We start from the raw sequence: 19677 nt of genomic DNA, 5'->3' as shown, positions 1-19677 counted from the left end.
CAATCCCTGGTCCTGGACGATTCTACATGCCACGGGGCAACTAACCTCATTGTCCCATAACTACTGAGCCAGAGCACCTAGAGGTCTTGCTCCACAACAAGGGAGGCGTCCAGTGAGAAACCTGTGCACACTTAAGAGAAGCGCCTGCTCCCTGCAGCTAGAGAAAGCCATCGCAAAGAAATGAAGACCCAGGGCCGTCAAAAATAAACAGGGGAAAAAAAAGGTAAGAGGTAGGGGAATAGGAGAAAAATATCCTTTTTTTAAGAACAACCTGAAGTTTGATCAGGTTTGAGACTTTCCAGACTTCAATCCAAAACCTCTATTGGCAAATCTTTCCTTTTTAGGCCATTTCTATCTAGAAAAACACCCTTCAATATCTATTCTCCTTTTTAAAATCTTTTTTATAACTCTGATCCATATATGCTATCTACAGTTCATTAAGCTGTATTAAATAAACCTTATTTTATACCTTTCCAAAAAACAAAAAAACACCCTTTACCCTGATCTTTACCTCTGCCTTTCCCTACATTACCCACTACCAGCTCACAGAACTGTGACATCACTATACACACTAATGATAATTTTTTAAAATTATTTCTGTTTCTGAGAAAAAGAAGTATTTGGATACACAATACTGGGAAGAAACAGATACATGTATATGTATGGCCATGTCCTATCTCACTGTACACCTGGAAATTCTCATAATATTGTCTGTTAATCAGCTATACCTCAATACAAGATAAAAATTTTAAAAAATTCAAAAAGAAGGTGTAGTGTATACACACACACACAATGGAATGTTAGTCATATATAAAAAAGATAAAATTTTGCTATTTGCAATATGAGTAAATCTGGAAGGTATTAGCTTAGTGAAATCAGCGAGACGAAGAAAGACAGACACTGGAATTATCACTATATGCGGGATCTAAGAAATAAAACAAATGAATGCAACAAAACAGAAAGTGACTCAAGGTTATAAAGAACAAATCTGTGGTTACTAGTGGGGAGAGAGAGACAGGAAAAGGCAAGATAAGGGAAGGCAGGTAAGAGGTACAAACTACTATGCATAAAGAAAACTACAAGCAGAAGATACTAGGAAGAGGTGGCAAGAATACACAGAAGAACTGTACAAAAAAAGATCTTCACTAACCAGATAATCATGATGGTGTGATCACTCACACTCACCTACAACCAGACATCCTGGAATGTGAAGTCAAGTGGGCCTTAGGGAGCATCACTACGAACAAAGCTTGTGGAGGTGATGGAAGTCCAGTTGAGCTAATTTCAAATCCTGAAAGATGATGCTGTGAAAGTGCTGCACTCAGTATGTCAGCAAATTTGAAAGACTCATCAGTGGCCACAGGACTGGAAAAGGTCAGTTTTCATTCCAATCCCAAAGAAATACAATGCCAAAGAATGCTCAAACTACCACACAATTGCACTCATCTCACATGCTAGTAAAGTAATGCTCAAAATTCTCCAAGCTAGGCTTCAGCAATACATGAACTGTGAGCTTCCAGATGTTCAAGCTGGTTTTGGAAAAGGCAGAGGAACCAGACATCGAATTGCCAACGTCCACTGGATCATCGAAAAAGCAAGAGAGCTCCAGAAAAACATCTATTTCTGCTTTATTGACTATGCCAAAGTCTTTGACTGTGTGGATCACAATAAACTGTGGAAAATTCTGAGAGATGGGAATACCAGGCCACCTGACCTGCCTTTTGAGAAACCTGTAGGCAGGTCGGGAAGCAACAGTTAACTGGACATGGAACAACAGACTGGTTCCAAATAGGTAAAGGAGTACGTCAAGGCTATATATTGTCACCCTGCTTATTTAACTTATATGCAGAGTATATCATGAGAAATGCTGGGCTGGAAGAAGCACAAGCTGGAATCAAGATTGCTGAGAGAAATATCAGTAACCTCAGATATGCAGATGACACCACCCTTTTGGCAGAAAGCGAAGAAGAACTAAAAAAGTGAAACAGAAGAGTGAAGAAGTTGGCTTAAAGCTCAACATTCAGAAAACTAAGATCATGGCATCTGGTCCCATCACTTCATGGCAAATAGATGGGGAAACAGTGGAAACAGTGTCAGACTTTATTTTTGGGGGCTCCAAAATCACTGCAGATGGTGAATGCAGCCATGAAATTAAAAGATGCTTACTCCTTGGAAGGAAAGTTATGACCAACCTAGACCACATACTAAAAAACAGAGACCTTATTTTGTCAACAAAGGTCTGTCTAGTCAAGGCTATTGTTTTTCCAGTAGTTATGTATGGATGTGAGAGTTGGACTATAAAGAAAGCTGAGCACCGAAGAACTGATGCTTTTGAAATATGGTGTTGGAGAAGACTCTTGAGAGGCCCTTGGACTGCAAGGAATCCAACCAGTCCATCCTAAAGGAGATCAGTCCTGGGTGTTCATTGGAGGGACTGATGTTGAAGCTGAAACTCCAATACTTTGGCCACCTGATGCAAAGAGCTAACTCTTTTGAAAAGACCCTGATGCTGGGAAAGATTGAGGGCCAGAGGAGAAGGGGACAACAGAGGATGAGATGGTTGGATGGCATCACCGACCTGATGGACATGAGTTTGAGCAAGTTTCAGGAGGTAGTGATGGAAGGGAAGCCTGGCGTGCTGCAGTCCATTGAGTTGCAAAGAGTTAGACACAACTGAGTAAACTGAACTGAACTGAAGGAATGAAGTGAGGCAAGAATTGGGACTGATTACTAATAAGGACAGGGTTTCTTTTTAGAATGATAAAAGTATTCCAAAATTGTGGTGATGGTTGCACAATGCAGTGAACATACGCCAAAAAAAATCACTGAATTCAGCATTAAAAATGGGTAAATTTTATGTTATCTGATTTTATCTCAATAAATTATTTTTTTATCTAAAAAATTAAAAAGTAGAGCAGTGCTGTGCAATCCTAGGCCCCAGGCTAGTTTTGTGAGAATAGTGTATTTAGCCAAAAAAAAAAAAAAATCATCCAGGTAAAGATATTGTTCACACAGTAGAACAACTTACCCAAAATTTGGTTACCCTTCTCCATGTGTCTCTCCACTGACAGTCCCACAAAAATTAAGTTTTGATTATTGTTGTTTTTCGTGAAGAAGGAAATATGTGCAACCTGAAATTATCTCTCATCCCACAAATCCTTCCCTTTCTACATATACTATCTCTTTGAATGAAAAAGCTGCCATAACCAGAAACCTGGGAGTCATTCTACATTACTTTTCTCTCTCTGATCCTTTGTGTCCAGTCAATAAATTCCTACCCACTACAGCACTTCGCTACTAAATATTTCCCATTCAGTACCCTCTTCGCTGCTTCCCAGGTGGCTCAGTGGTAAAGAATCCACCTACCAGTGCAGGAGATGCAGGTTCAGTCCCTGGGTCGGGAAGATCCTCTGGAGAAGGAAATGGCAACCCACTCCAGTATTCTTAACCTGGGAAATCCCATGGACAGAGGAGCCTGGCAGGTTATAGTCTATGGGGTCACAAAGAGTCGGACACGACTGAGCATGAGCACACCCTCTTCTCTATCCCTCTGTGACAAGTCTGTCACCTCTCCCGTACACTGTGCTCCTAGTTGGGTTGTTCTTACATCTGACCTACACCCTCCTACCAGGACGATCTATTTAAGCCAAAAGCCTAACCACTGAAATACTTTGAAGGCTCTCCAGCACCTACATCACTTGGAACCTACTTATGTCTCCAACAAGCATCACTGCATGTTGCTCCCTGAGCCCACTTTACACTCCAGTAACACGGCTTCTAGTCGGCTGGACACACCATGCTGTTTTCATTGCTCGCTTAGGCTATTCACTCAGTCTGCAGAGGCTTTCATAATCACTCAAGAAAATGTCCTCTCTCCCACCCCTCAACTTCCTCAGCACTTTGTATGTATGCTTCAGTAAGCACTTTATCCATTTCTACCTCTTACTGCTTCTGTCTCCTCCCCCGTAACTGACAGTAGGACAGCGGTGGCCCAGCCTGTCTTAGTCTATCTAGACGCTCCATGTAACTATCATCTGTGTTTACATCTACACATACACAGACACGAGACACACCAGTGAATACCAGGGCAATAGAACTTTTTAATTTACGTATAAGAAACCAAAAATTGTAATTGACCCAATATTTAAAGGGGCTTTTGACATTTCTAACGCAAATATTTTTTTTAAAAAAATACGGTGACATAAATGCCCCTAAACATGTCAACAAAGACACTTATAAAGTTACTGAGAAAAATCCCTGCAACCTGATTATAAACTGAACCTTAAAAAACAAAAGAGAAATTGTAAACACTGGGAGCTCATTATCTCCAGATCTTGACGTTAACACGACCGTTTACATTAACAAGACAGAAAGAAGCAACGAACAATCTCACTTATGGTAAAGCACCTCAAAAGAGCATTCTTTCTTAAAAGAAACCGCAGAATTAGAATCCAAATTCCTCTCCAGGCTTAGATGTCCTTTCAAGCAACGCGAAGTTTCAGCACTTAAAAGGAACTCATTTCAGAGGATCAGTCCTCAAGTTTCTCACAGTCTGGGAAACCACGTGTCATCAAAATAAATAACGTGACCGAAAGGCTAACTGATTTTAGAAATCAGGAAACTCACCTTTCTAAAGTCCTGCTAAGCATAAGCAAATGCTCTCTTCACCTTCCGGATCTCCAGGTCCCCCTACACCACATCAGAAGCCGCCCAAACACCCTAGGAACCTGGCTACTGCCCTGGACACAGGCCGCAGCCCGCCGGCAGGTGAGAACTGGCTTCAGGACCTCCGACCACTGCGGCTCAGACCCCAAAGCCAAAGTCTGCAGCTTCCCTCCCCGGGAGGCACCCGCGACCCCTGGGCCAAGTAACCCTGATCGCGCCTGGACTCACCCAGCGAAGCTTTGCCAGAAGCAGCCCCAGGTACGGCTGAGGGGCACTCCCGGGCCCCTCCATAGCGCCAAGGCTGCTCTGGCAATCGGAGCCGTATCCAGGGCCTGGCCGAGCCACAACAAATGAACAGAACACGCAGCGTTCGGTCCGGAACCCTAACCTGCACCCGGCAACCGGAGCAGACCACTGCGGAGCCGGCTACAGGGGGGTGCTGGAGATGAATGGCGCCGCCGTGCCTCTAGCGTCCATGCTGACCACCCGGGGAGCTTCGCCACCCACCCCAAGTTACGCTTTGCGTACCGAAGATGGGAAGGTTCAAACCCGCCCGCGCGAGTCTGCGATCTACACTCTCCTTGCCGCCCTACCCCGCGGTTTGGTTTCGGCCGGGCCGCGGCGGGGAGGCGGGGTCGCGGGGACTCTGTTAATTTCCCTTCCTTCTTCGCGCGAGGTTCGTAGACGTGTCCTTGTCTTTCTCTCTTAAAGGGGCCGGCCCTCTACCTAGAGAAGCTACCCATCCTTGGAAATCGAGGTGCTCAGGGCTGAGAGAGAAGGATTCGGCCTCCGGCCCTGAGTTGTAGCGCGGGCCCCAGACATCCCCACCAAAGGTCAAGACCACGGCCCAGAAATCCCCACCACCGGGCTGGCGGCTGCTAGACTTCTCCCGGAGGCCCCTTCGGGTCGCCCGGCTGGGTCAGCGCGACGCGCCTCCTCTGCCCGACTGCCGGCGCCTGGCCCAAGCCCAGCCCCCAATGCTTTCATCTCGCAGCGCTTCAAGAGCCTGCTGTCCGCACCCCACAGAAGCCTTGATGGCGTCGTACCCCGGGGGAGCTCGCCGGCCCAGGGAAACCGACCGCCGTCTTCATTCCAGTCACAAAATGGCTTGCGGGGCCCGGGCCTCTGCGTCCTGCCAACCGTGTCCGGACTTTGGACAGGAAGGCGTCTTGGGTCAGCTGTGATCTGGGCAAAGTTTAACCTCTCCCACGCAAGAGAACATCGATCGGGCCTTCGGTGCCCAGCGGAGGGTTCCAGGGGCTTACTCACTTTTACCTGAGTTACCTGGGCACTTGCTACGCAAAACTCTTAAACTCCATGAGCTCCTAGTTACCCAGACGCCAAATCAAACCCGTGTGAACTTCGGCTGAGCGCGTGTTCTCTGAAAACGGGAGCTAAAAGTAGCACCTTGCCCTCTAAATTTAGGACCCTATATTTAGGTCTGTTGAATAAAATACCCGGGGATGGATCTGTTCTTAGAGATGGGTTTTATAGACCATCTCTGCATTTTCCAACTGAAGTCCTCGTTGAAGCAACAAGAAAAGGAACGGAACGGATACGTCTTCCTTAACAAATCACCTCAGAGAACTCAGCAGTTGAACAATATGTTAGTTCCTTAGGAAACTTCCCTAATGTTTAGCTCCAGCAACAACAAAAGCATTGTGCCATAAAGAATCCAAAAATGGTCCAATTCACGATGGAAGATTTTCGGAACCAAAATGCAGCCTAGATTTTCGGAACTCTCATTTGCCACATCAGCCTAAGGAGTTTCAGGAACTATCGGTAGCAAAAAACAGCAGAAATTGCTTAATAATTCTCCATATTTAAGGTATTACACAACCTTCATATGTGTTGGACAGTATATACTCAAACTAAACTATATGCATAGCTTATTCAAACAGAAGCCAAACTAAAACTCTGTCTTTAAAATTTAAAAGAATCTTAGAACAAAGTATGCCTCAAAACATTGTGTTACTGAATGAAAATTCTTCAGTAAATCTGAACATTTTTAGAGAACTCCAGAATTACTTTCAGCTTTCAGGACTTATTTACAACCTAAAGCATTTTTTTTAAAGTCCCTTTGCTCTCCCAGAGACAGTCTGTGCTTTTTTCTAATTTAACAATAATTACCACCACAAATATTAAAAACATAGTCAGGGACAAAAGGATAAATGACATTTTTAAAAAATCTACAAATTTCCCATGGCAAAAACAGTAAACCTTAAACTCAATGCCAGATCCGAACCTCATTTCTGTAGACACTTAATAGTCATATTGAAACTTACCTCTTCCTCTAGATCTTTCAATTCCATTTTTTAAAAAGTTCATGTTAAAATATCCTAATATATATGTAAAATTCTAGTAGTACCTCATATCTTTGAGAAAGATTTCAGGTTCTAATACATCCTGCACTTTTCTGTTTCTACAAAGACTGTGATCCTGTTTTGACACTTGTGTGGTAAAGGGGTGTTATAGGTGGAGTTGTGACTACCAACCCATAATCTAATTTCATGGACAAAACTCCTGGTCAGTTTTTGTCTTTAAATATCATGCAAGTACTACTCTCTTAAAATCTACAATTGAAAAGAGAAATCCTGGATTAGGTAACTTTGATAAAAATAAAATTGAATGTTTTAACATATATTCATATAGAGTATATGATTTTTACCATATTTACATTCAAAGTTTGTTTTCCTTAAGTAGATACGGGATTTTGCCACTTATATAGGCCCATCTAAAAGGAAATGGAGAACACATGCAGTCAGTGTTTGTGACAGCTACAAGAACCCATACAAGACCACTGGAAACATGCTAACCAGTAAACTTTGTCTACAATCCAGAAACTGATTTCCCTTATAAAGGGCCCTGTTGCTAAACTATAAATACTAGTTACTCCCTTTTGATTAAACAGTCAGTATCACTGGCTATAAGATCTAGTCTTTCAAAAGAAAGTCAAACATGCTGAGCCACATCTTCATTCGCTAATGATGTAAGAGTTTGTTCTCAGAACATTTAAATCAGAAGCTACCTGTTGAACAAGAGTTGGGTAATTTCCATTGTTTATTCCATATATAAATGAAGCATTCTAGTTAAGAATATATAAATGTTAGAACTCAAAGAGCCTCTTCAATTATAAAATAAAGTAGATAAAAGTAGTGTTGATTCCTATTCCTTAGGCTTTTTTTTTTTTTTTTTACAAAATCTAACTGAACTTATCAACAAATGGAAACAATTTAGGAAAGAAAAAAAGGAAACCCTTTCACCTAAATTTATTGGTGCTTATTAGACACATTAAGATTGTTGAAATTCCTGGTCTGACAGGAACGCTTCAGAATATTTAGTCCAAACATTATGAACTTAAACCATATAGAGGCCAAACAGTTGAAATAAGTATAGGGAAATGAAAAATGCATGTCTACTCAGTACAAGCTCTATTCAGCTTGAACTTCTTGTTGCTGTAGAAGAATGGGAGACTATGTATTACAGTCTTCTACGTTTTCAACAAAGTGCAGAAATCCAGATTTTTTTATTAATGCACATTTTAAGTGCAGGCAACTGATTCATAATGTTTTACACAAAGCTCAAGCCAGTCTATGACCAGTAGCCTGTCATCTAATCTCTGATATTAGAGTTTTAAACTGAGACTTCCCCAGAGAATAAGTGACTTTCCAGGGTCACAAGATAATTAATACATTTAAAGTCAATATTTTCATGTCTAAAGAATCTCAAACAAGATGTTCATATAAAATGTATTTGACAAAATTTACTGAGTCCACAAAAGTAAGCATACTTAGCACAGCCTATATTAAATAAGCACTTAACTGTATAGAAAGGTTAATATGGTGTAGCAATAAATTATTTTTTAATTTAGTAACTTCACTGATATAATTTATGGGGAGACGACAAGTAAGGGCTATGTCAGTAGGACATACTAATAAATAGAATTAAATAAGCAGTTGAAAGTTTTATTACAACTATTTTAGAAACTACATCATCATTAGTTTTTATTCTCTCCTATGCTAGAGCAGATTTCTGAGTAATGTTTTTAACCAACATCTTCAACACCAAATCATACTGAGTAAATTAATCATTTCTCTGAGCTTATTTACTAGGTAATGTCAACTCTCTGGAACCCACCAAAGAAAGTGACGAGGAAGCCTCTGAAAGCAAAACAATATGTGTTATTAAGCCTAGTTTTCACAAATACTCTTACAGTCAGTGGCACCTGGTCACCTTAGCTAGAAATCTCATAAATTTTCCTGTTTTTCATTTTCTCCTTGCTACTTTCAATCAATCACTAAATCCAGTGGTCTATCTGCAAAAGGTCTATCTAGTTTGTTCTTCCAATCATTTTAATAACCATTATCAGATACTTAGGTCAGAGGTTAAAAAATATGGCTAGTAGCCCAAACTCAACCCACAGAACATTTTGTCTGACCTGCATGGTATTTTTTTTTTAATCTGAATATTTGCCAGCAGTTAAAAATTGGGAGATTTCAAGCTTCCCTGGTGGCTCAGGGGTAAAGAATCCACCTGCCATTTTTCACAGAACTAGAACAAAAAAATCTCACAATTCATATGGAAACACAAAAGACACCAAATAGCCAAAACAATCTTGAGAAAGAAGAATGTAGCTAGAGGAAACAACTTTCCTGACTTCAGACTATATTACAAAGCTGTAGTCATCAAGAAGACAGTACGATACTGGCACAAAAACAGACATATAGACCAATGGAATAGTATAAAAAGCCCAGAGATAAACCCATGCACCTATGGATACCTTATTTTTAACAAAGGAGGCAAAAATACACAGTGGGGCAAAGATAGCTTCTTCAGTAAGTGGTGCTGAGAAAATTGGACAGCTACAGGTAAAAGAATGAAAGTAGAACACTTCCTCGCACCATCTTAAGTCTCTTCAGTCATGTTCGACTCTTTGAGACCCCATGGACTATAGCCCACCAGGCTCCTCTGCCCATGGGGATATTCTAGGGAAGAATACTGGAGTGGGTTGCCTGAGCCCTCCTCCAGGGGATCTTCCCGACCAAGGGATTGAACCCACATCCCTAACACCATATATCAAGATAAACTCAAAATGGATTAAAGACCTAAATGTAAGACCAGATACTATAAAATTCTTAGAGGAAGACATAGGCAGAACACTCTATGACATAAATCACAGCAAGATCCTCTATGACCCACCTCCTAGAGTAGTGGAAATAAAAACATAAATAAGTGGAACCTAATTAAACTTAAAAATTTTACACAGCAAAGGAAACTATAAACAAAGTGAAAAGACACCCCTCAGAATGAGAGAAAATAATAGCAAATGAAACAACTGACAAAGGATTCATTTCCAAAATAAACAAGCAGCTCATATAAGTCAATATCAGAAAAACAACCCAATCAAAAAGTGGGAAAAACCTCCAACTAATAAAAATAAATGGGAAAAAAAAAGTGGGAAAAGACCTAAATAGACATTTCCCCAAAGAAGACATACAGATGGCTAACAAGCACATGAAAAGATGCTCAACATTGCTCAATATTAGAGAAATGCAAATCAAAACTATAAGATACCACCTCACACCAGTCAGAATGGCTGTCATCAAAATGTCTACAAACAAATGCTGGAGAAGCTGCGGAGCAAACGGAACCCTCTTACATTGCTGGTGGGAATATAAATTAATACAGTCATGATGGAAGAGAGTGTGGAGATTTAAAAAAAAAAAACTGGGAATAAAACCACCATGTGTGTGCTTCCTAAGTTGCTTTAGTTGTGTCCAACTCTGCAACCCTATGGACTATAGCCCGCCAGGCTCCTCTGTCCATGGGATTTCCCAGGCAAGAGTACTGGAGTGGGTTGCCATTCCCTTCTCCAAAACCACCATATGACCCAGAAATCCCACTACTAGGCATATACACTGAGGAAACCGAAATTGAAATAGACACATGTTCCCCAATGTTCACTGCAGTACTATTTACAATAGCTAGGACATGGAAGCAACCTAGATGTCCAGCAACATATGAACAAATAAAGAAGCCATGGTACATATATACAATAGAATATTACTCAACCATAAAAAGGAGCACATTTGAGTCAGTTCTAATAAGATAGATGAACCTAGAGCCTATTACACAGAGTGAAGTAAATCAGAAAAAGAAAAGCCAATATCGTATACTAACACATATATAAGGAATCTAGAAAGATAGTGCTGATAAAATTATTTGCAGGACAGCAATGGAGACACAGACATAAAGAACAGACTTATGGACACAGGGCAGGGAAGGAAGGAGAGGGTGGGAGGTATGGAGAGAGTAACATAGAAACATACATTACCACATATGAAATAGATCGCTAATAGTAATTTGCTGTCTGACTCAGGGAACTCAAACCAGGACTCTGTAACAACCTAGAGGGGTGGGATGGGGAGGGAGGTGGAAGGGAGGTTCAAGAAGGAGGGGACATATGTATACCTATTGCCAATTCTTGTTGATGTTTGGCAGAAACCAACACAATACTGTAAAGCAATTATCCTTCAACTAAAAATAAATAAATAAAAAAGAATCCACCTGCCATTGCAGGAGACACAGGTCCAGTCCCCGGTCAGAGAAGATCCCGAATACCGCAGAGCCACTAAACCCAAGTGCAGCAACTACTGAGCCCATGCTCTCGGGCCCTCAAGCCACAGCTGCTGCGCCCGTGTACTGTGACCCCGGAGCCCTCGCACTGGAGCCTGTGCTCCGTAACAGGAGCCGCGGCAGTGAGAAGCCCTTGCACCACAGCTAGAGCGGCCCCCACTCACTGAAGCTAGAAAAAACCTGTGCAGCGACAAAGACCCAACACAGCCATAAATCAATAAATATTTTTAAATATTATTTTTAAAAAACAGGTTCTTTTTTTAAAAATGGGAGATTTCACACACAAAAAAAAACTAGATTTCAAAAAAAAAGAGAAAAAAAAAATCTAGATTTCCAATTTTTCTCGAAATATCAGAAAATCTGGAAAAAAAAAAACCCAAACTGAAGGAAGGAACTATATCCTTTGGAGAAGGTGTACACTCTATAGTTGGCTACAGTTCTCTCCTTTACCTGTGCTGCACTCATTTCATTTGAGTTTATAAACCCTAATTTAGACCTTCACGATTTGTTTCCTGAACTCAAGTGATAACTTCTTGATTGGACTCCCTTCCTCTGGTCTTCATTCAATTCTTATTAATATTGACAGTGTGGGTTGACAGACTTCATACATGAAACTTTTTCACTTTACTTAAAGCAATTATCTTCCAATTAAAAATAAATTTAAAAAATAGTGCCCCCCAAAAAAATTAAAAAAAAAAAAATAGTGCCCCATTATTGAAAAGATAGAGTTCAACTTCCTATCACAAATGCAAAGCTAACCTTTCTCTTTAATCCCAGTATTCAACTTTAGTCTCACTTTATATTCAATCAGACTGAATTACTTATAAATTGCTTATAAATTTATTGCTTATAAATTCAATCAGACTGAATTGCTTAGAAATGCCAGAATCTCTCCCACTTCTGTACTTTCTAAAAATGCACTCTCAACCTAGAATGTTCATCCTTTCTTGCCTGGCTAACTGCTACTCTTTCTTCAACATCAGCTCAAGTAAGATCTCTTCTGGGACATTTTCCCAGGCTCCTCCTTCCCACTTTCTCTACCTACCATTCCCAATCAGTCTACCAGGCAGCTCCTCCTGTGTAGCAGTAGCATCCTGTGGCCATTACAGCACATAGTACAGTTATTGCTTTTTCTACTGTGTCCAACGGGAATGAACTCCTTGAGGGCAACCACTGTTAAGTTTCATCTTAAAATGTAAATGAGAAGATACAAGTGCTTCCTCAATTATTTATATAATAGTAGTAAATGAGAAAAGGAACAAACACTTGCAAAAGACCTTATGTGCCAAATACTACGGCTAGGTCCTTTTGTAATATTTCATTTACAATAAATGAGATAGAATTTAATAGAAGTTACAATAAATGAAAAAGCAGACAAACTTTAGAATTTTAGTTATGACTTGGTTAAATTTTGAAGTACTAGTTGTTTTTGCAAGATTCTCACATTACATCATTTTGAGGTCACAGCTGTTATTCAAATATTAGTAATTTGCTTAAGATTAAGTTTCAGTTCATATTATTTCTGAGTTAAATCTTAGTATGATTTCTTCTGATTTAAAAAAAGAGAGAAGGAAAAAACCCTAATGCTCAAGATCAACAAAGCTTAAGGAAAGGTTTTTTAAAATATCTTTAAGAACATCCATGCAACAAAATATTCATGTAAGGGAAAAGCTTCATGTAAGGTTTTACGCAAAGAGAAATGTTATGCATCAATAATATTTACATATGGAGGATTCACTCAAACATAATTTTCAGTTACTCCTATATTTAGTAAAATAGGTAAAATTATTGGGTGGCGCTAGTGATAAAGAACCCACCTGCCAATGCAAAAGACATAGAAATTCAGGTTCAATCCCTTGGTCGGGTAGATCCCCTGAAGAAGAAAATGGCAATCCACTCCAATATTCTTGCCTACATCATCCCATAGGCAGAGGAACCTGGCAGGCTGCAGTTTATAGCCTCACAAAGAGTCAGACACAACTGACTCAACTTAGCACACACATAAAAGTATTGAAAAATATCTAAAATTTCAACTTACCCTTTCTATAAGAATTACAATTGGTGAAAATGCAGAATTCAGGAAATCATAAACATCAATTTGAAATAAATATTCCAGAAGCTGACGCCAAGAAGCATCTTCTGTCAATTTATAAATTAAAATGTTAATACTTGATAAGATACAAATTTTGAGTTTAATTTCTTCCTTAATTGCTGCATTAGAGAACAAATAACTTGTTTCTTACCTTTTTTAGCAATGTAATTTTGAGGAGATAAAGAGTTATCAGTTAAAAGGATCTGACTGTTTGACAGGGTATTTTCCGTAGATGTGTCCATTTCCACCTGAGTAGGCCTTTCAGTGTCTAGTGACGTTTTTAATTTTTCATCACTATTTTCAGAAGATAGAGTTTTGAAATGAGCTTCTTCATGAATTCCCATAGGGAGCTCTATTTCAGAGTCCATATCTGCAAATAGAAATGTTTAGGGTTTTTAATAATGTTTACTTTGTTGTAGGCTTCCTATTTTTTTCTAGGCAGGTCATCCTTTGAATCTTTGTGGGCATTGTGATACTTCATTATGGAAAGAATTCATTGAAACAAATTTATAGTCTGTATTAGTTCCTAATGCAGATATAATAAATTAACACACACTTAATAGCTTAAACAACACAAATATATTTCTAGAAATCAGAAATCCTAAAACCAAGGCTTTGGCAGGGCTGTGTTCCTTCTGGAGGTCTAGAGGAGAATTCATATCCTTGCTTGTTCTGCCTTCTGGAGGCCATCTGCATCCTTTGGCTCATGGCCCTGTATATATGAAGATATATATATATATATATATACACACACACACACACACATATATATCTATATGCATATCTCGAGAAAATTCATTTTAAAGAGGATTGTTGTCGTTGATGTTTAGTCATTAAGTTGTGTCCAACTTTTGTGATCCCATGGAATGTAGCCTGCCAGGCTTCTCTGTCCATGGGATTTTCCAGGCAAGACTATTGGAGCAGGTTGCCATTTCCTTCTTCAGGGGCTCTTCCGAACCCAGAGAGTGAACCCGACATGCATTGGCAAGCAGATTACAACTGAGCCATCTGGGAAGCCCTTAAAAAGTATTACCCTTCTCCAAAATTAAGAAAAAAATTTAATTTGAAATATATGTGTTATAATTTTCCATACTTGTAATGTTGCACCATATATTTATGTGCATGCCATGTCACACAGCCATCAATTCAATCTTCAAATATAGTTTAAACAGATCACTTGATTCAATGAACTAATCAAACAGGATTTTTTTTTTAAAAAAGGTTCTAACTAGTCCTAGCCTGAGGTATAGTAGTCAAGTAAATTGTGGAATTTATTTCTCAGTTACTTTTTAAGACAAAGATAGAAAACTATCATTGCAGTCCTGAAAAACAATATTAAAGAATAGTCCTAACTGAATTATTCAATATCTAACTTCGCTCTTTGAGTTATGAATGTAACATATCATTTTCATGCTGACACTTAGCATTGTTTAAAAGAAGAAAGTCCCCAGTGAGCAAACAGGTACCTGTAATTTAATAATATCACATGTGGACATTAAAATTTAAAATTAACAATCAATTCAGGAGTCTGAATATAATTGGACCACTGTAAATACAGGATTCAAATAGTGATCTACAATGATGTTTAATGGCATAAGAGGAAAAAAGACTTATTCAATAATTGATTTCCCAAAATTTATGTGTGCCTAGATTGATTCTTTTTAAAATGTTATCTGATAACACACTTGAAATAAATATATGTAAAAAACCAAAAACTTCCTATATTATTTTCATATTTAATTACATTTCTGAGGTATTATTTTTACATGACTCAAATGCAAGCCTTAGGATTTACATTAGAAGCCAAAGCAATCTTGAGAAAGAAGAACAGATCTGGAGGAATCATACTCCCTGACTTCAGCTTACACTACAAAGCTACAATCATGAGAACAGTATGACACTGGAACAAAAATAGATACATGGATCAATGGAGTAGTCTAGAGAGCCCAGAAATAGGCCCACACACTTATGGTCAATTAATCTACAACAAAGTAGATAAGGATATACAATGTAGAAAAGATAGTTTCTTCAATAAGTGGTACAGGAAAAACTAGACAGCAACACGTAAAAGAATGCAATTAGAACATTCTCTAATACCATACACAAAAAATTTAGAGACCTAACTACAAGACTGGATACTATAAAACTCCTAGAGGAAAGCAACGGTAGAACACTTTTTTATATAAATCACAGCAATATTTTGGGGAATCTGTCTCCTAGAGTAAAGAAAACAAAACCAAAAATAAATGGGACCTAATTAAACTAAAAATCTTTGCACAGCAAAAGAAACCATAAACAAAACAAAGAGACATCCTATGAAATGGGAGAAAATATTTGCAAATGATGCTATGGACAAGGGATTGATTTCCAAAATACACAAACAGCTCATACAGGTCAATATCAAAAAAGCAAACAACTCAATCAAAAATGAGTGGAAGACCTAAACAGACAATTCTTCAAAGAAGACATCCAGATGGCCAAGAAGAAGCACATTGCTAATTATTAGAGAAATGTAAATCAAACCTACAGTAAGGTACCACACCAGTCAGAATGGCCATCATCAAAATGTCGACAAACAATGAATACTGAAGAGGGTGTGGAGAAAAGGAAAGCCTTCTGTACTCTGGTGGGAACATAAACTGGTGCAGCCACTAGGGAGAACAGCATGGCGGTCCCTTAAAAAACTAAAAATAGAACTTCCATAGGATCGAACAACCCCACACCTGGCCGTATACTGGGAGAAAACTACAATTTGAAAACATACATGCATTATTTACAATAGCCAAGACATGGAAGCAATCTAAATGTCTATCAACAGATGAACAGAAAAAGAAGATTGTATGTATTAAATACATACAATGGACTACATGCCATAAAAAAGAATGAAATATGCTATTTGCAGCATTGGATAGACCTAGAGATTATCATATTAGATGAAGTCAGATAGTGAATGACAAATATCATATGATATCACTTACATGTGGAATCTAGAAAAATTATACAAATGAACTTACCTATAAAACAGAAATAGACTCACAAGCAAAAAACAAACTTATAGTTACCAAGAGAAAGAAAGGGAGGGATAAATTAAGAATTTGGGATTAACATTTATATACTACTGTATATATGGGTGGAGAAGGCAATGGCACCCCACTCCAGTACTGTTGCCTGGAAAATCCCATGGATGGAGGAGCCTGGTAGGCTGCGGTCCATGGGGTCGCTAAGAGTCAGACACAACTGAGCAACTTCACTTTCATTTTTCACTTTCATGCATTGGAGAAGGAAATGGCAACCCACTCCAGTGTTCTTGCCTGGAGAATCCCAGGGATGGGGGAGCCTGGTGGGCTGCCATCTGTGGGGTCGAACAGAGTCGGACATGACTGAAATGACTTAGCAGTAGCAGCAGCAGTATATATGGGGTCTCCAAGAGTCGGACACAACTGAGCGACTTAACTTTCACTTCATTTTCATGCATTGGAGAAGGAAATGGCAACCCACTCCAGTATTCTTGCCTGGAGAATCCCAGGGACAGAGGAGCCTGGTGGGCTGCTGTCTGTGGGGTCGCACAGAGTCGGACACGACTGAAGCAGCTTAGCAGCAGCAGCAGTATATAAAATAAACAACAAAGTCCTAATAATAGCACAGGAAACTATACTCAATATCTTACAATAACCTGTAATTGAAAACAATCTGAAAAATAATATATATTCTTATGTATGTACTCATATATGTTCTTATATGTACATATATTGTTATATATAACTGAATCACTTTGCTGTATACCTGAAATATTGTAAATAATTCAATTTTTTAAAAAGATTTACATTAGATACAGTTATGACTTTCTTATAATTGTTAATAAATTAATAAAGTTTTAATTCAAATTAAAAAATGAATTTTCTTTCCTATTTAACTGTACTTGAAAAATTCATTATTTAAATAAGCTCAGTTGGAATCCTTTTGTAAAATAGCTATTAATATTGTAATATAAATAACTTATCTAATTAATTTATTTTGTAAATTCTTAGATCAGCAATATTGGCTTTTTGTCAATGTGTTATCTCAAGTCTCAGCTTTTCACAAATACTTATTCAAGATCAGTGGTTCATTTTTCTTATGCATTCTTTATACTTAAGTCCAGTTTTCACTTGTTATTCCCTAAAAGGGTTACTGAAATTATCTGAAAATATTGGCTATTTTAGCTATTTCTCCAATATCCAGAAAATAGACTCTGTGGCATTAACTGAATCCTTCCTTTAGTATTCTCTTTTTTAATAGCAAACTTTGCATGACCCTAGTTTGCTTTTCATTTAGCTAATAGTGAAATGTTTGAAATATTTGTAGAGTAAGGCATCTTTTCTCTGAACCTTAAAAGAATTTCTTAACACTTTTATAAAAATCCTTCAAAACTAGTTATAGTTGCATAAATGCACTGCTTGACTATTTACCAAGTTATTCTCCCAGCATCGCTACATGAAATAAATTCTACTAAAATGATATTCAGAATGCCCTGAAGTTTCTATAAATAAGCTCTAAAATATTTTTATACATCTATAAAAATTTTTCGCCTATATTTCTGGGTTGATATTGCTTTGTTTTAGTCTCTCTTCTTTCCAGTTACTCTCATCTGCTTTTTCACAAATATCTCTTTAGGATCTAACAAGCTTAGAATAAAATGATTTCCTCTAGCCTTTGAAAATCTAGGTCTCTAATGTTTTCAATCATGAAAATCATCATATCTACACCTTTCTTATTTAGAAAAGTGTTAGAAGTGGCTCAGATGGCAAAGAATCTGCCTGCAATGCAGGAGACCCAAGTTCGATCCCTGGGTCAGGAAGATCCCCTAGAGAAGGGAATGGCTACCCGCTCCAGTATTCTTGCCTGGAGAATTCCATGAACAGAAGAGCCTAGCCGGCTACAGTCCATGGGGTCTCAAAGAGTCTGACATGACTGAGCAACAAATACTTTCACTTCACTTAGAATCTAAAGTCTATATTCTGGTTAGAGGATGTTGATCAAGTAAAGAACTCACATTTTGTAGAATATTAAGAAATAACATATAGTTCTTCTGGAAATTCAAGAAAATCAACTAGCTCCAAAGAAATGTGTTTCTTTCTGAGTTTGCATTATTGATCTCTTCTTGTGAAAGTTTTTCTGTCATTCTAAAGTTCAATTGTGTCTGTATTATTGGCCAATATTTGTTGAGTTTCTAATCTGTCCATCATAAAGACATCAGAATGGAGATGTGAGAAAGTCATGTTATATAACTCTACTTAAAATATAATCCACATGTTTTTAATCATAGGAGTCACTGATGCCTGGACACCTAGAAGTCTCCTCTGCTACTCTGCCCTCTTCTGTTGTCCTCTGTTGAGCTCCCAGAATTGAGAGACTTGAGGGAGAATGTGGAAAACTTTTTACATTGTTTTTGCTTGAGTTTCCATATTATCTTGTACACTTAAAGAAAACCCTTGTTATCACAGATCTTCTTAGGGGGGAGGTGAGGAACTATAGATCTAGAATAAAATATAATTTAGAAACCAAGACTATTTTAAATTAATGAAAGGTGTTTTTAGAATAACCTAATAAGCAAAATTATCACCTAACAGAACAAGAAGTCAATGGACATTATCTAAAATAGGTTAATAGGTTAATCAAAGAAGAACAATATAAATATTTTATTTAGAAAATAGATAAATACTAAAATAAATTTTCTCTAAAAAATAAAAGAAATTATTATCCTTGGGAGAGAGGTGGAAGTAGAGATGGACAAAGGGAATAGAAATTGCTTTTGTTTAAAAAAAACAAAAAAGCCTTAGCACTACATATATTTTTAAACCTGTCTACATATAGCAGTTTGATTAAAACTTATTGTAAAATACCTAGAGATCTCCTTGAAATATCCATATATATCCAATCATTCCTTGCCCCTTGAGATTTTATGATATTGAGATCTACTAAGGGCTTCCCTGGTGGCTCATACAGTAAAGAATCCACCTGCAATGTGGGAGACCTGGGTTTGAACCCTGAGTTGGGAATATCCCCTGGAGAATGGAATGGCAACCCACTCCAGTATTCTTGCCTGCAGAATTCCATGAACAGAGGAGCCTGGCAGGCGCCTGTCCATGGGGTCGCAAAGAGTTGGACATGACTGACTGACTTTCACTTCACTTCAAGATCTACTAAGTCCCAGAGCAAACCAGATATATTGATAAAAGGGTGATTGATAAGGTTGTTGCTGATTATTGTTTATTTAGAAAAACAAGGATTCCTGGATTTTTCAT

General features: G+C 38.3%; 1 protein-coding gene across 15 annotated transcripts in view; it reads right to left on the bottom strand.

Annotated features, from left to right (window-relative positions):
- The window catches only part of MIA2 (MIA SH3 domain ER export factor 2), a 90595-nt gene that overhangs the window by 58098 nt on the left and 12820 nt on the right, over positions 1-19677 (bottom strand). For 4 of the 15 annotated variants that reach the window (XM_043922637.1, XM_043922638.1, XM_043922639.1 and 1 more), the window contains exons 5-6: positions 13545-13763; positions 13340-13440 (exon numbers count right to left, since the gene is read on the bottom strand). In XM_043922637.1, coding sequence (XP_043778572.1) covers positions 13340-13440; positions 13545-13763 — 320 coding nt within the window. Of the gene's footprint in view, positions 1-4893; positions 5688-5711; positions 5883-5940; positions 6032-6950; positions 7108-13339; positions 13441-13544; positions 13764-19677 lie in introns of those variants that run through there. The other 11 variants (XM_043922645.1, XM_043922652.1, XM_043922644.1 and 8 more) reach the window with 9 other exon arrangements.

Source organism: Cervus elaphus, chromosome 13 (genome assembly GCF_910594005.1).
Source record: "Cervus elaphus chromosome 13, mCerEla1.1, whole genome shotgun sequence".
Lineage (NCBI taxonomy): Eukaryota > Metazoa > Chordata > Mammalia > Artiodactyla > Cervidae > Cervus > Cervus elaphus.
This window is presented reverse-complemented; position numbering and strand designations above follow the sequence as displayed.